General features: G+C 33.4%; 2 protein-coding genes and 1 long non-coding RNA gene across 4 annotated transcripts; 1 reads left to right on the forward strand and 2 right to left on the reverse strand.

Moving 5' to 3' along the window:
• The first annotated feature begins 391 nt into the window (after positions 1-391).
• Positions 392-6,182, forward strand: LOC133806355 (nucleobase-ascorbate transporter 11). Of its 2 annotated transcripts, none has more exons than XM_062244468.1 (10): positions 392-1,366; positions 2,730-2,827; positions 2,933-3,103; positions 3,624-3,724; positions 3,895-4,030; positions 4,232-4,282; positions 4,443-4,730; positions 4,897-5,131; positions 5,322-5,602; positions 5,715-6,182. In XM_062244468.1, the coding sequence occupies exons 1-10, from the start codon at positions 649-651 to the stop codon at positions 5,934-5,936; spliced, it is 2,301 nt and encodes a 766-aa protein (XP_062100452.1). In that variant the 5' UTR covers positions 392-648; the 3' UTR covers positions 5,937-6,182. The 2 variants fall into 2 exon arrangements, with proteins under 2 accessions (XP_062100452.1, XP_062100457.1); XM_062244473.1 differs by having other exon boundaries at positions 392-1,249.
• A 180-nt stretch (positions 6,183-6,362) lies between these two features.
• On the reverse strand, positions 6,363-11,447 carry LOC133806347 (putative U-box domain-containing protein 50). The gene is made up of 8 exons (XM_062244462.1): positions 11,177-11,447; positions 10,968-11,080; positions 10,750-10,877; positions 10,180-10,642; positions 8,457-8,597; positions 7,817-8,356; positions 6,795-7,541; positions 6,363-6,711 (listed from the first exon to the last, which is right to left on the reverse strand). The coding sequence occupies exons 1-8, from the start codon at positions 11,340-11,342 to the stop codon at positions 6,514-6,516; spliced, it is 2,496 nt and encodes an 831-aa protein (XP_062100446.1). The 5' UTR covers positions 11,343-11,447; the 3' UTR covers positions 6,363-6,513.
• Positions 11,448-15,095: 3,648 nt separating this feature from the next.
• Positions 15,096-17,253, reverse strand: LOC133832816 (uncharacterized). The gene is made up of 4 exons (XR_009892576.1): positions 17,100-17,253; positions 16,943-17,018; positions 16,413-16,474; positions 15,096-15,703 (listed from the first exon to the last, which is right to left on the reverse strand). It is a non-coding gene; the product is annotated as an uncharacterized LOC133832816 (long non-coding RNA).
• Positions 17,254-17,609: the final 356 nt, after the last annotated feature.

Here is a 17,609-nt window from a genome sequence, read left to right on the forward strand (position 1 = left end):
AATATTATATATAACCTTGTATTTTTTAAAATGTCACAACAAATTTTGTGATTGTTTAAACAAATTACTTGTACTTAATTCTAGGCAAACTTTCTTATAAGATTTATTTTTTGTAATCATGGGGTTATTTATGGTATATTTTAGTAATCATGGGTCTGTTCTGGAATTTTAAAAAATATAGGGTATTTAGCAAAAATAAACCCAAAAAAACTATTATTATATTATTAGTTTTAATAAATATCTTACTTCCTTTTAAAAAAAAAATTATTTTTTCAAACAACGGATGATTACGAGGGACATTTCAGTAATTTCACGTCCGATGGCGACTAACGAGCGGTAAATGGAAATAATTTTCGATAAAGAAAAGACAGTCTTCAAAGCTCACTCTCTCTCTCTCACCATCTTGCACCAGCCACCATTGCGAGACGTTACAAATCAATATAATGGCTCCCACCTCTTCACAACTTTACTAAACCAGTCATACCCAGCTCATTATTTCTTGCTTTGCTTCTAATCCCTCCATTTTTTATCTTATGTTTTTCTTTGATGAATTAGAGCTTTTGAGCTTTTTGTTCTTACTTTTCTGCGAGGAAGAGAAGTGAGAATCTTTGTGTTTGTTCTGCTTGTAGTTTTTAAGAGCTTATTCAAATGGATAAAAGGTCATCCTTGGATTTTGAAGATAAGGCCGAGAGAGGGAAGAAGGGTGGCCGTGGTTCTAAACAGGACTTCATGCTTCCTACTAGCGTCGACCCTTTTGTGCCAAGAGCAGACCACTATAATCCTAGAGAGCTGAGATCTTGGGCGAAGCGAACTGGGTTTGTCTCGAATTACTCAACTGAGACCAGTGCCAGTGAGAGGAACGACAGCTCCGCTGGGTTTGATTTGGAGAAGGGTCATGGCCATAGAGCAGATGAGTCGTCTCCCAAAATCGAGATCGACCCCATTTTGGGCCGTACTAGGCATAATATAGGAGCTGAGATTGAGCCTGCTTCCGGGAATGTGAATGGAGTGAGGAGGAACGAGAATGATGGGGTTCGGGGATTAAGAGATGAGAATCAGAGGAGAAGGATTAGGGACGAACCCGTTGGTAGAGAAGATGGGAGGAGAGTTGATTTTAATGGGAACGGCAATGAGAAAGGGAATGAGATTGCAGATAGGGATGTGAATAGAGTTGGCAATGGAAATGGGAATAGGAATGGAGTTGGAATTGCAGCAGTTAATCAAGCAGAGGAGCCAAAAAGAGATGAAGGTAAAGATGAAATGGATGTGGAAATGAATTCAATTCCAGATGGTGAAGAGCTTGCTCATGGAGGGTGGCGTGGGCCAACCGGAATCAAATGTGGCCCTAGGGACAATCCGGGGTTTGGTTAGACTATACCTATGTCAACTTATATATGCTCTTTGTGGTGTCTAAAATAATTATTTTTTCATGTGGTTATACGTTGAGAATTAATCAACTTTGGAAGAATTAGGAACTAATATTACAGTTGCAAAACCGAGTAAAAGGAGGGAAACATGTTACTGGTTCTACTTAGTGGGAAAAAAAGTGTAAGCTACCAAATAGAACTGGTAACAAGTTAGCAAAAATGTTGTGACCTTAAATACTGAAGGTCCATCAATTAAATTTGATCCATATCCCACTTAGGTGTAACGAAGTTAAGCTAGCAGGCAGTAATCTTAGTTGTCTTTACAAAAATTAAAGGCTTACAAGAAAAAGTAACACGCTCAACCTTGTAAACTTTAGCGTGTTATTAATTATTTCACTTTTTTATTTGCATGCCTGTGTCTGGGTGTGCCTTATCTGTTTAGAATCAATTTTGGATAAAAATAAAATAGAGTGCATCAAGCTTACCATATCTTTTCATGTCGAGACCCTTTTGTGAAAATGATTCTTAAGCATTATTTCTGTTCTTTTAAATTCTTCTTTGTAAATGCTAATTTGATGACATTTGAGAAGAACAAAATTTTAGAGCGTCACTCCATTTCTTCAAGATATTGAATTCATGGACGTATTTAGTTACTAACATGTAAGTAAATTATAACAAATGAGTGGTTCATTCAATGGTGGAGCTAGGGGGACTGGGATGGCCATGGCCCCTTAACTTTTTATTCTATATTGTTTTACCATGTAATTTTGAAAAAAAATTATTATAAATATTTGTATAAATTTATATTGGCCCTTGTATATATATATAGGAGAATTCTCCTATAAGGGCTTCACTTTAAGCCCTACCGGTGGGGCTTTCAGTATTCTCGACCCGTCAATAGTTTTCGGTACGGATTTTTTTATGACCGTGTATATTGTAGTTATTTAGAGCAACCTGTAAATTTTCAGAAAATTCCGAATAGTTTATAGTACTAAAAACGAAGTTCAAACATGTTGTTACACGTGTGACTAATTTTTTTTATGCGCGTGGAAAACAACATGTTTGAAACTAGTTTTCGATACTGTAAACTATTCGGAATTTTCTAAAAATTTGCAGGATGCTCTAACTAGCTATAATATACACGATCATAAAAAAAAAATTACGCCGAAAATTGTTCACGAGTCGAGAAATATTGAAAGCCCTACCAGTAGGGCTTAAAGTGAAGTCTCTACAGAAGAATTGTCTTATATATATATTATTATAATCTTTATTAAAAAATTTTTTGGCCCCTCTATATTTTAGTCTTGGCTCTGTCAGTGGCTTCATTCTTACATCATCTGGACTGGTTGTTTTTAATTGCAGTACCACTAATGTGTTACGGCCTACAGCACTATTTATCATTGGCTGGCTCTCTTATATTCATTCCCTTGATTATTGTTCCAGCTATGGGTGGAACAGATGTAAGTATCTTGCCCATGGTATTTGGTGTCTGATGCAATGTTTTAAGGAAGTTTATGCCTTTTGTTGTTGAAATTTTAACTCGTATCAGTTCGTAATGATGACAGAAAGATACTGCCACAATGATTTCAACAATGATTCTGGTTTCTGGAGTTACAACAATATTGCACTCGTACTTCGGAACTAGACTCCCACTAGTTCAGGGAAGCTCATTTGTATATTTGGCACCGGCATTGGTTATTATAAATGCTCAGGAATATAGAAATCTTACAGACCATGTAAGTTTATTTCAATTATTAATGTTTGTTCAGTTAATGTAAAAGATCGTTTAGTTGCCTACTATTTTCTGGAGTCCTGTCGAAATTTTAGGAATTTGATAACCTTTTCTGCAGGATTGTAATGCGTATTCCTAATACGAGATATTTTTTGGTTGAATAAAATCTTAGAATCATTACTATTTCTCTTGATAGTATTCTATTGTATCTCATGTATAGTTTCCTGCATAAGGTCTGAGGAATATTGAAATATGCAGGAATTCCTAAATTTTCTTGTGGTTTGCTCCCTCAAGATTTGAGGTTCGAGTTTCTCCTAACTGCCTTCATAGAAAATGCTATAGTTTCCTGTTCCTTAGTCCAATTTCAAAAAATATATTGTATCCCATGTATATTCTCAATGCAGGGTTTTTTTAATCTTTTGCATGTTAAACTATGAGAATAACCTGTAGTTCATGAATCTCTTTTTTAAATATATTCAAGTTTTACTATTGCACAACATTTATCAGCGGTAATTCGACTGCAGAAATTTCGACATATCATGAGAGAACTCCAAGGGGCTATAATCATTGGATCAATATTTCAAAGCCTCCTGGGATTTACTGGTTTAATGTCTCTTTTGTTGAGGTAGTTGAAAGTAATACTTCTATTAGAATCTTCCATTAACATATATAATTTAATAATAAGAATAATATTAAAAATTAATTAGTTTTTGAATTGGTTGCTCTCAAAGTTTTCTTGTATGTTTAGATATGGCTAATAATATATTGGTTTTTCTGTCATATGATTTCTTGCAGATTGATAAACCCTATAGTGGTTGCACCAACTGTTGCTGCAGTAGGTTTAGCGTTTTTCAGTTATGGCTTTCCGCAAGCTGGTAGTTGTGTGGAAATTAGTGTTCCACTGATACTGTTGGTTCTTATATTTACCCTGGTGAGTGATTTAAGAAAACTACGTGAGTTGAATTGTAATTTTACAGATTATGCCGATATATTTATTTCTTTGATTCTTTAGTACACATCTACTTTTTCAAGATTTGCAGGCCATAGAGTTTTTTGTTTTTGTTTTAAATAATATTAAAATATCTTATTGATGAAGCACTAACTTTCATCTTTGTAAAATTTTGCTTTGAAGTACCTTCGTGGAGTATCCATCTTTGGGAGTCGTGTATTTAGAATTTATGCGGTATGGAATTTCCTTTCATTATTTTGACTCTTTTTAACTCTAAACATTTCTTTTTGGGTGATAGTTCTGTAGCTGATAATGACAATGGTGCTAGGAATGTGTTTTTAGTTTGCCGTACATGTCTTATGTCAGATCCTGATTGATCATGTTGCCTTTTCAGGTTCCCCTAAGTGTAATTATTATATGGATATATGCATTTTTTTTGACGGCTGGTGGTGCATATGATTACAAAGGCTGCAGCTCCAACATACCAAGTTCAAACATACTAAATGATGGATGTAGAAAACATGCATATACCATGCAGCATTGTAGGACAGATGTTTCCAATGCATGGAGAACGGCTGCATGGGTTAGGATTCCCTATCCTCTTCAGTGGGGCATGCCCATCTTCCATTTGCGGACCTCAATTATTATGGTCATAACATCACTTGTTGCATCAGTGGATTCGGTCAGTAATATAACTCAAATGTAACCGTAAACAAGTTATTTGAAAATTTCTGGCTAAAAATTGTTTTATATCACTTGACTGTGACCTTTGTCTCTTTTTCAAAAGATGACTATATGTGGATGGCATTATTATATGACACTGCAAGTGGTTGAAAAACTTACCTCAGGTTGGTACATACCACACAACATCTATTCTACTCAATTTGAAGCCTCCAACACCAGGAATTGTGAGCAGAGGGATTGCATTGGAGGGTTTCTGCAGTATTTTAGCCGGACTTTGGGGCTCTGGAACTGGGTCCACAACCTTAACGGAAAATGTGCATACTGTTGAAGTCACAAAGGTGGCTAATAGAAGGGCCGTGGAATTTGGAGCACTTTTTCTTATCATTTTCTCATTTATAGGTAAACTACTAAACATATTATCAGAGAAAACATAGTAATACCAAGTTATTGTATATAGCATGAGTATTAGTCCTATAAGCTGAAAATGTGTGTGTGTATATATAATATATATATATATGTATATATTTGAAGCATTTAGATTGGATGGTCTATTATATTGACAATTTAGCTTCTTTTTATTGCTTCATAGGAAAAGTTGGTGCCATTCTTGCTTCTATACCGCTGGCCTTAGCTGCTGCTACACTCTGCTTCATGTGGGGGCTTACTGTGGCTTTGGGTCTCTCAACTTTGCAATATAGTCAAACAGCAAGTTTTAGAAACATAACAATAGTTGGTGTTTCCTTATTCCTTGGTTTGTCTATCCCTGCTTATTTTCAACAATATCAATCCGAATCCAGCTTAATTCTGCCCAGTTATTTCATTCCTTACTCTGCAGCATCGAATGGGCCAGTTCATTCTGGTAGTAAACAAGTAAGTCAACTTTTCATACCAAGTTATCTAATGATTAACTCTTCTATTATGCCTTGCTTATAATTTGTATACGAGAGACTTGCTGATCCTTTCTTTGTTCTGTGTTACCCAGATTGATTTTGCTATAAATGCACTTTTGTCATTGAATATGGTGGTGACACTCTTGGTTGCTTTCGTGCTGGACAACACTGTCCCAGGTAGTCGGCAAGAACGAGGGGTGTATATATGGTCACACGCAGAAGATATCAGAAGTGATCCATCTTTACTTGAAGATTATTCTTTGCCAGGGAAAAATGGCCGATGTTTATGTTTGCCAAAATGCTTTGGGGGGTGACAGTTTTGAATCTTTCCTCATCTAGTGAAGAGGCTCTACGAAAACCCTCGGCTGAAGATATGGACACCGGAGCTTCAAGATATAGGAGATAGTTGCTGTTGATATACATATATAGCTTCTTACACGATAGTGAAAATTTCTGGCTACTACCAGGTTAGTGAAATTTGTTCCATTCACGGACCAATCATTATTATTCCGGGTTGTACAATAGTTAAAATTTAATACATTCTTTCAAAAGGTTACTTACTTCTCTGTCTATTTGGTACTATCTTTGTCTCTTTTTTGCATTAATGTACAAGTCTACCATTTATTTCCTTGAAAAGAAGTTAAACTTTACATCGAATAGCTCACAGCATTCTTCATATTCAAACCATGTGGAGCTAGTTTCTTTGCTATCTTTTTCTTAACATCATGATAATAAGCAAATTGATCTAAAGCAAGATGCTTGGTGTATTGCTCACCTTCTAGAACACCTAAACATCAATGTTAACTAAGTTGACATCACATTCTCCACCTAAATTCTCTCTCATACAGGAAAATCCAAAAGCAATATACACTCACTCAAGTAGAAAGAATGTTAGGGAGGTGGAATGGATCTTTTATTATGCCAGTCTTGTATAAGTGTACGGAGGGTGTGGTTAGGGGTAAGAAAAGTGTGTTTGAGCCTTAAATTTGTCATGGGCGATGTATCATTCCCCATTCTAAGCCATTCCTCTATGGCTTCTAGCTCGTATGAAAATCCATCCACAGCCACATGTGGGTTTTTCATTACTTCCTGCATTCAAATAACCCCAAAACTTATCACTTGCTTTTCCTTAGATTAAGAATGTAAATAAATGATAAAAAAGAAAAACATACCTGAAATATTGGACATAGGAAAAAACTCGGTACTTCCATGAGGTCTTCTCCATCTACCGCTCTATTGATTGACACATCAGATCCATTACGACTAGCCACCTTAAATTTTCCACTTGCCACAACATCACTAGCTCTTTCCCTCAAGTCGTTGAGCTCTTCCATAACAGTAGCCAATTTCAAATCCATATTAGGCCCACGGTTACTGGACAAACACTTCAACGTAAGGCCCGCTAGTCTCTCGGCTAGGTCCAATGGCCACTTCCCGGCCATTTCATCCAAATCCCGGATCAAACCTGCTCTATCCATAGTCATGGCCTCAACAAGCCCAGCCCAATTCCTCCCAGTCAAAAGGTGCATCAGCATAAGTCCAAAGGCCCGAATGTCTGATCTAATCCATTGCTCGTCACCACTTTTAGAAAGCCCAAACCCACTTATCTTGGCACTGAGATTGCGGTCGAGGAGAATGTTGGCCAACCTGAGTTGACCATGAACAATGGGCCTGGGCTTGGCCATGTGGAGGAAGCCCAGGCCCGAACAAATCTCGGCAGCAATTCGTATCCGGTCGTGCCAACGGAGAGTCCGGATCCGTCTCTTGGCGGAGCTTTTGCGAGAGTAGAGTATCTCTCTTAAGAAAATATCCCTTAAGCTACCATTGTGCATGTATTCAAATACTATGCATTTTAGCTCAGTGCAATAACCAATCATGGGCACCAAATTCGGGTGCCTGATTTGGCTCAACAGTAACACCTGTCAATCATAAATTCCCAATATTAAAATTAAAATCTAACAACATGAATTGTTAGGTTATGAGTAATTTAAGTATTTGAGGTATGACATACTATGTATAATTATGTGCAACTTTAATGCACAAATTTATGTGCACATATCATTATTATTTTCTTAATATGGAGTTCTATATAGTTCAAATAATTATAAATAATATATTTTGTTTTTTTCTTCTAAAAACGGTTATGACAGTTAGAGAAAAACTGTTATGATAGTTAAAAAAATAGGCGATGTACCTTAGATTGAAAATCTTCTTGAGACATTCCATTACCAGAGTCAAGTCTTTTGATGGCAACCATGTAATGATTAATGCGGCCGCGATACACCTCAGTCCAATCGCCTCCAGGCTTCAACCTCATTCTCTCGGAGAAGCCATTAGTGGCCATTCTGATATGTTCCGCCGTGAACTCCTTGCAACCGCTACTCGGTTCAACGAACCTGGTCACCATTCCGATGGCGTCTTTCTCTTTACAAAACTCAATCCGACGGTGAAGAACATCTCTCTGTTGCCTCAGCTCCTCAATTTCCCTAACCATCTCCGATCGTAAGTTGACCGCGTTGTTTAGCTGTGCCTCAGATTGAGATTTGGCAAATTTGGATATGTGAAGTTTGTTGGAGAGCTCGTTCTTGAGCTGTGTCAGTGATTTTAGCCTCTTCTTCGTTTCTTCTACCTCGGTCATGGTTTCATGGAGGTGATCCTCTTCATCTTCTAACTCTTTTTTTAACTCTGTTTGCTTATTTACCTCTTCTTTGATCTTTGATTGGAGTTCACCACTCTGATATATATATACATATATATATAATCAATATATATAGCTGAAATAGGCTTATATTTTATAGTTTAGGCATTAAATATATAAATGTGTATATATATACCCGACGATTGCATAAAAAAATAGCTCTTTCTGCTTTTGAACGCCTTTCTGCATTGGCCATCGCTTCTATTCTCTTGGATTTGACTATTTTTTGAGCTTCTCTCAGTTTTGCTTTCAAAGACTCAATTTTTTCTGTACCACTCTGATCAAAGTAGTATCAACACACATTATTATATAAATATATATAGAATTTTTTTTTTTAGGTAGGGGCATCACTTTTACCCTAGAGATTTTTTTTATTTTCGACACTTGGAGAAATTATAACCTGACGTGCATTATAGTTATAACAAACTTCTCGCCAATTTTTGGACTATTCTGAATAATTTACAGTACCGAAATCAGAGTTCAAACAGTTATTTACACACGTGCCTAATTTTTTTTTATACGAGTGGAAAACAGACTATTTGAACTCTGATTTCGACACTATAAATTATTCAGGTATATATTGTAGTTGTTTAGAGCATCCTGTAAATTTTCAGGAAATTCCGAATAGTTTACTGTACCGAAAACTAAGTTCAAACATGTTGTTGTATGCGTGACTAATTTTTTTTATGCACGTGAAAAGCAACATATTTGAACCTAGTTTTTATTACTGTAAACTATTCGGAATTTTCTGAAAATTTGCAAGATGCTCTAAACAACTACAATATATACGGTTATAAAAAAAATCGCGCCGAAAACTGTTCACGGGTCAAGAACACTGAAGAGCCCCATCGGTAGGACTTAAATTGAAGCCCCTGTATGAAAATTGTCCTATATATATCTTAAAATTGCTATTAGTCTGTTAAACTAAAACAAATACAATAAAGGACATATATGAAATATTTAACATATATTAAAGAGTAAATTAACTTTTGTTTTATGTTTGGTAGATGTGCATTATTTTACTTTATTTAAAAAAAACATCTACTTTATACTGAGAAAAGATTTCAAAAAATCTACTTATATATGTTTTTTAAAAAAATCATTAAAACATTAACAATTGAAAGAAAAAAAATGATTTAAATAAGTTCATATGTTAGTATTATGCATACATGCATCTAACCAAAACAAAAAGCTCAAATACAGCAAAATCCAAACATAACAAGACATTAATTTGAAGCAAATGCATACATATTAAAATATTTGGAAATTATAATTTTTTTTTCCTTTTACTTGATTTCTATTAATAATTTCCATTTTCTTCCTTTACTACTTCAATGATTGTCTATAAGTTAAATATGAGTATTTTGCATGTTTATTGCAAATCATTAACTTGTACCGAGTTTTAGTTTTCTTTTCATGTTCTCGTGTTGAAACCAACTATTTACATAAACAATACACAATATAGATATCCAAGAAAAACACACACAGAGTAAAAAAAAAAACACATGCCTCTGTCTATAGTCTTAAAGATAAAATTGACTATTGGGACTATGAACACTCATCAATTCTTGTATAAAATAGCCTAAGTGGTATACACTACACTATTTAGTACTTAGTAGGATCTAATAACCAAACAAATCCCCCTCAAAGCTTTTATATACATCACTATCAAAGATTCAAAATAATCTCCCAAAGTCAAAAAGGAGGATAAGCTAGAAGCAATTTAAAACCAAACAAAAGTAAAATCATTTTCTCTAAAAACATATCTTAATCAATAAAATAAATGAACTATATATTAAATAAAATAATTTACAACTCACGACAAACATTAGATATATCTTTAATAATTTAATACTTACCAAATCAATTGCCGCACGTCCCGCCGTGCCCAACTCCATCACTAGACTTTGTAGATCAAAATTTTCATTCACTTGGTCAACATCTTCTTTTTCTTCTTCTTCTTGATCCAAATTTAAGGACAACAAGTGTTGAAAATATTCTTCAATTTCTTCAACACAATTTTCCCATTGGGTTTGTGAACTTGGGGAGTCTAGATTAATTGATAAAGAAGATAACAAACGACGAGGGCTTTTCTCTAGAGGATTTGGTTGGGTTGGAATGAAAATCTTTCCTAGCCAATCTTTAAAACTACCCTTTTCTCTAAGTTTTGCTACCATGACACCTTGATCATCTTCCATTATTCCTCTCTTATTCTCTCCCTTAATGGAAAGTAATTTTCCTCCACATATTATGAAAAGCTCACAAAAATCTGGCTTGTTCTTGTGAACGTAAAACGACCCATTTATTGCATTCTTGATTTTCCTAATAAATAGACAGAAAAGAAAGGGAACAAAAAAATTAATACGGAAAGAACATGTTAAATCAGCCATGTAATTTTTTGAAATTAGAACTACATATTGGTAAATTACCATGGTGAGGACTTTAAGAATGAAAAACCCATGACCAATTTGGTAATTTTGAGTCTTGATATCAAGTCTATAATGATCTTGTGAATTGACTCATCACATTTCTCCACTTTAAGTAGTTCAGTCTTCACCTGCAGAAAGATAGATAGATAGAGATACTTAGTACTCATTAGAACTAAAAATTTATGAATATATACGTTTTGCAAGAAAAACAATCTAACCTGGCCACAGAAAGATGTGTATTTAGGGAGTAACTTGTCAATCTTTTCTTTCTCATATTGTTTAAGAACATCCAGTTTCTTATCACTAACTGCACTTGCAGGGAGCTTCCCAACTGGAATGAATAAATAGATAAATACCCATTTAAATGATTTGATCAAAGAAGAAAAATTGGGTGTTTTGATTATGAGAAAGCATGAAATAAACTTACATGGGGTGTAAACATAGTCCTTGGAGATACTGAAAGTAAGATGGAGAATGATAATGGAGATTGGCTGAGAGTTCCACTTCTTGAGAGTCCACTCCAAGGTCTTAAAACCATCTTCTAAATCATTCCCAAGGGCTACATGCACTTTCTCTGCTTGACTATTATCCATTGAGCTTATAATGTCTAGTCCAAACTGGGTTTGGGTTTTGCCAGGAAATAACCAAGAAAGTTACATAAATATAGAGGTATTTGAGAGGAATAAACTATTGTTATTATAATTATTATTTTATAAATAAAACTATGTATTAAATAAATAGACAATAAGGCAATAGATTTTTATTAGTTTATAAGAAAGAAAGAAAAAGAATTAAAATGAGAAAGTTGTTTAGAAAGGTTTATTGGGGTTTTCAAAGGTCTCTGTTGAAGCTTTAGCATTTACCCCTTTGTTTGTGAAACAAGGCCAGCCCATTGTTGGACTTTTTTGTGTGTCTAATGGGGAAAAAATCAAGGTGGGACAGAACGGAACTATGGGACTGAGATTTTCAATTAATTTGGTTTTATTAAATATAAATATAAACATAATAATATATATATATAATTATGTATACTCACTCCTTGAAAGCCATATAAGCTTAATATTGTTAATTTAGATTGGCTTGCTCTATATGTGTTGGACACATATTGAGGTAACATATAAACCGACTAATGTTTGTTGTGACAATTTGAATATAAGATAATCATCATTTGATTGAATGACACATTACCAACTCACCTAGCTAGTCGAGGGGGAGAGAGAGATTTAATAATTTTAAGATATATTTGGATTGAATTATGGGGCATATATATATATATACATATATTACTGGGGGCTTTTAGTAAAATTGTAGGATTTTTATTCTCCTTAAAATTTGCAAATACCAAAGTCATCTAATTAGTAAAATAATTGATTTATATGCCTTTTTTTTTACATCCTCAATGTTCAAAGGAAAAATAACATTTTCCCCCTCGAATTATGATCTTTGTAAAATTTTACCCCCCAAACTTTTTTGCGTAGAAAAAATGCCTCTCGAAATATGGAAACTATTAAAAACGTGCCCCTTCTGCTGCATTCTGTTTATTTTTTTTTGAATGATTTGTTGATGTGATTACATGTCACATGCATAGTTGCAGTATGTGAGTCTATTTAACTAATTGAAGCTAGCTGAAATCGAGTTTATTAGTGCTAAACATACAAACATTAGCTTTAAAAATGGATACACATACTCCTATAATTTATCGATAGACCACTATTTATGGATGTAATTTTCACCTAGACTCTTGAATCACGCCACATTAGCACCACATAGTGCTACATCAACAAACTATTTTAAAAAATGATCGCGGAATGCAACAAGAGTGGCACATTTTTAATGTTTTCTATAGTTCGTGAGGGATTTTTGCCACACAAAAAAATTCGGGGGCAAAACTCTACAAAAGTCATTTGATAAGATCTTTTAGGCTAGGTGTATGCAGATGATTGAGACTGCGCCCTAGCCTGAGATTGACTGCTAAAGGCTTTTTTCCCCTTCAATTTGCGGCTCATTCCTCGTTCATGGTCAGGACGTCCACCCGATACTTTTTTCTTAATCATCCATTCATCAACTGTGCTTCTTGCATCATAAGAGGAAGGTGGGGCATGCTGGCTACGGGCTTTGAATTCTCAACGCATCATTTCCTGTTTTACAGAAAAATATCAACAATACAACCAAAACATAGTGATTTGAATGTCAAATAATCGAATAAATATTAAGGCTAAGCAATGGTCGGTTTAGTCAGATTTTAACAGTTACATATTCCAGATTTTTGGTTTTCAGTGTGTTGTTTCGCAAATCAAAAACTGACAGACCAATTTAGACTTGAAAAAAAACCGATCGTTCAACTAAATGGTTTGGTCGGTTTAACCGCCTAAAACCAAACTATAAGGTTTTTTTTTTATAAAAAATTATATTAAAAAAACATGTATTAAGTTAATATTGTAATTTTGTAAAAGTAGAAAAGAAAATCATTAGAATTTATCAATGTATTTTAAGGATCATAGGAATCCATTACTGTGATCAATTTTTTAATTTCAAATAAAATACTATTTATTTAATTACTCAAATCCAAAACAAAATTAAGGAAATTATATTCTAAAATTCATATAATATACAAAATAAAGACTAATAACTTATCTTCTAAAAAAGGACTAATTGGTTTAACCAAAAAAAAAAAAAAAAACCAAGTCACTTGAGAAAATCCAAATTGCAAATATACGAAACTCAAGACTACAATAAAGTTCATATTACAAATTATGAAATCAAAGCCCAAATTACAAATTTCAAATTACAATAATGTCCATCCAAAGTTCCAAATTAGTTATGAAAATCAAAAGATAAACTATAGAATTACAAAGTCCATCTAAATCTAAATTACATTTTGTGTCATTGGAGATAAGAGACGACCCATCACCTAAAATAAAAACAGAATAAATAATTAAATAATAACACATTTTATGTTTGATAAAATATTAAATAGAAAACAAAACTATGAAAAATAGCAAAACTTGTTCATTTTTCCTGAATAAATGAATCATTAGAGCTGATTATGATATATTAAAGTATATCATTGGCATGTATGGTTTAGATAAATTATAATAACAGTATCAACATATATTCATATAAAGAGGTCAGATATAAATTATGTAGTATACATCTCTAAAATATAAACACTATATATACATCTCTAAAATATAAATATATGAACAAAGATATTACAGTTTTATATGTATTGATATATATATATATATACATATTATATATATAAACAAAATGAAAACTGATTGTTTTCAAGTATGAGTAATGTATTGAAACCCAGGTATATCCAATATGTGTTCCAGTAAAAAAAAATCCACTAGCAAACAAAAGTATAAAAGAAAAAGTTACATTCTAAAGTCATGAGCCGATGGTAATATGTATAAAAAAGGAAGCTATTTCTAAATCATTTTATAATATACACTTGAATAACACTATAATATATATATATATATACTGTTAGGATTATTAAAATACACTTAAGCAATACACATAAATATTAGTATTCAACATAATTTCCCAGATCTTAATTATGTTACTAAAAGTGCATAAATGCTAAACCCTAAAACATGTTTCTATAAACTCTTTGCTAAATTAAAGAAGAATATGAACACAAAAACAGAAGTACTAACCTGAAGCCATTGATGGAGATTGCAAGAAGAATGATGGAGATTGAATCAAGGCAATTGATCTTCCAAGAAAATCAGTTTCTCTCTGTGTGTATTTCTCTGTGATGGGGAAGAAGAGAATACGAAAGAATACGTTTCTTGGGGACCACTACCTATTTAAATAATAAACTGATTATTAAATCAATTTTGGATATTTATAATTTGGCCCCTCATCAAATTATAAATACAACTTATGGTATCTACACATTATTTCCATGACATTTTAATACCTATGATACTTATAACATAATTGGTCCCTTTATTTTTGTATCAAACTTTATAATAGCATCATACATTAATACATATGTGCTCATAATAGGATTTTTAATCCAACAATCTCCCACTTGGGCAACATATGTTTCCTTATAAATGTATAACTTTATGAGCTCAAAATTTGCTATCATATAAAGATATTCTTTAACAATCTTGTCCGTCAGCCATATCCATATAGGATCAAAGCGATCTTTGTCATATTAATCATGACTAAACCCATCAATGGTCACATATACAAATACAGTCAAATGACATAGATCAATCATGGATGTGTAGCATGGAAATTACATGCCATGTGAACCAAACATGTCTATTTCCAACTGGTCCTACTTAAACTTTAGTGAGGTCAGAATCAAACATGACAAAACAGAGTGAATAAACTGAATACTTCATTCTGATAAGAAAATAACTAAATACATAAATGTCTGAAGCAAATATAAAGCAAATAAAATACAAACTCCCACTAAATCATGATATCCTCAAACAATACAACACCCATATGAGCAGTATGCTCGTGAAAGACCTTGGGTGGCAATCCCTTTGTGAGCGGATCCGCTATCATGGAGTTTGTCCCAATGTGCTCTATGGATATCTGTCCACTCTGTACTCTCTCTTTCACAACTAGGAACTTTATGTCAATATGTAACACCCTCACTTATTTTCAGATAAAACCATATTTGAGGTGTTACGTTTTAAAACTATATCCTAATTTATTACTGCGGAAGTCTGGACATTTTTTTTTTAAAACTTGAAAACTTATTTCACATTATTTACATTAAACATAAAGTGTGTCTCAAACATATTATACATAAGTATTAAATAACCCAATTTGTTTTCAAAACATAACTTCACACTTTATTACAAACATCACACTGATAACTGAAATAACCCACAAAAAGGTCGATATGTTCATATGTACAAATCAGGGTCAGGACCATGCTTCAGTTCTCCTTATGTCATTCACTCATTTCTTTCTCTACCTGCAACACAAGACAAATGTGAGCCTAAAGCTCAGTAATGCATGCAATGTTAATGATTACTCAATGTCAAAGGACATACACAACTTCTTTTTAAATTTTGGGCCTCTTAAAATTGTGCACACTGTTTGATTAAGCCAATGCCTGTAGGGCTTGTTACACATATCATATAAAATCTCATGGGTTCTCCTCCTGCTAGCCATCACCACAGTAGGGCACATTAAAAACCTTATTCCATTGTTGCCCTGTCGGGTTCAAGAGTTAAGGCGGCCACACACTGTGGTGTCAATACATATAACAATAACTCATATGGAGGAGAAATAAAAACGGAAACATGGTAAACAATATAATTGGTTCACTAAAACCTAGCCCAAATTATTGGGCAGCCACTATAAGCCTACTATAGGCCTCCGTTTACACTTATTAACACTTTCATTTGCCTTTTCAAAATAGTGGCACTGAACTTAAACTTCTTATTACAACTTTCTTTTATGTTGCACAAAACTTGCAAAGGCATCATATAATTAATCATCATAATATCATGCATGGTCTTATATCATATAATAATTTACCATATCACTATTATGCCATGCATACAAATTTATGATGAAGTGTCAATGTATGTTAATACCACTTACTCACAAAATATTCATATAATGCATACTTTCACATAACATGTAATTCTTGTGTTGCAGTTGAGTACTTTACTTACCTTCTGTCCAAAATATAATCCACCGTGTAACAAGTGGTGTCTTAGGTGTTGATGTGCTTATCCTGACAATGGCATGAATTTCTCATCATAATGATGGCAGTAATACATTGAACTCTCATTTAAAAATACCCATAAAACATCATATCAAATTTCTTATCCAATTCATGCCTAAAATGCCTTAAACCACCTAGATCAAGCGTTAAATTTATCTTAGACATTTGGAGAAATTTTGACAGAGTTTCCCCTTAATTTTAGCTATCCTCAAATATCAAAATCAACCAATAATCAACATCAAATAACCTGCCATAACCATATATCCCAAATACCAACATGATTCATCATAAAGTTATCATATACCGATTTTGATAAAATTCTTATCTCCTAGATCATCACCCAAATTAAATGAGTCTCCACATCTATTCAAACATTTATAAACATATATACTCTCTTATAAACTAAATAAAATAACCAAAAATCAGTTTGTACTCCAAGAACCCAAAAAACCTCATAAAACACAAATTTTCACTTACCGAGCAACTTTTCGGTGAAAACAATCTCTTCTAGCCTTTCTAAACCTCAAACCACTTGGAAACCACCAAGAAATATCTTAACAAGAGATAAAACACCATAGATAAGCTCTCGGAAAAATTCAAAAATATAGTTTAACTTCCAAGTACAAGAACTTACCATAAAAAGGCTAGAATTAAGCTTAATCCACTTCTTTGGCTTTGATTTCACTTGGATCTCCTTAGAATTTCTTCAAACCAGCCAAGAAATGGCATTTGGTTTTCTTTTCTCTCTGTTTTTCAGAGTAATGGTCGTGCAAAGTGATAAGGTTGATGAAAATTCTTTATTTTCAATGATTTGGCCTTATTGTATCAAAATTTGACACCTTGCACCTCATCATTTCACCTTTTGACTTATGAAAACCTTATCACTTCAATAATTTCGACTTAATCATCTGCTGGGCCTATTATCCTTATGTGTAAAACACTCACACCAAACCTTAGGTCCATATGAGTTCATACCCAATAGTTATGCTTACCCGATCGAGCATAGCGCACTTATGCTAAGCTCGTTTTGACTTTGTATCAATACCACTGATTATGTATACCTCCCATCAAGAATTGATCTAATGGTTCTAAAACCATTTTTACTTCATCAATGAGACCTTAATCATTCCTCAATTATATTTGG

The sequence above is a fragment of the Humulus lupulus genome, chromosome 1 (genome assembly GCF_963169125.1).
Source record: "Humulus lupulus chromosome 1, drHumLupu1.1, whole genome shotgun sequence".
Classification (NCBI taxonomy): domain Eukaryota; kingdom Viridiplantae; phylum Streptophyta; class Magnoliopsida; order Rosales; family Cannabaceae; genus Humulus; species Humulus lupulus.

Bases quoted from the DNA above. Each gene is read 5' to 3' on its own strand.
- LOC133806355 (XM_062244468.1), top strand. From the start codon at position 649: ATGGATAAAAGGTCATCCTTGGATTTTGAAGATAAGGCCGAGAGAGGG. The intron at 3,104-3,623 runs GTAAGTTTATTT...ATTCGACTGCAG, and splicing joins ATAGAAATCTTACAGACCAT to AAATTTCGACATATCATGAG. The intron at 5,603-5,714 runs GTAAGTCAACTT...TGTGTTACCCAG, and splicing joins TTCATTCTGGTAGTAAACAA to ATTGATTTTGCTATAAATGC.
- LOC133806347 (XM_062244462.1), bottom strand. From the start codon at position 11,342: ATGGATAATAGTCAAGCAGAGAAAGTGCATGTAGCCCTTGGGAATGAT. The intron at 8,357-8,456 runs GTATATATATAC...TATATATATCAG, and splicing joins TTTTTTTATGCAATCGTCGG to AGTGGTGAACTCCAATCAAA. The intron at 6,712-6,794 runs GTATGTTTTTCT...ATTTGAATGCAG, and splicing joins TCCTATGTCCAATATTTCAG to GAAGTAATGAAAAACCCACA.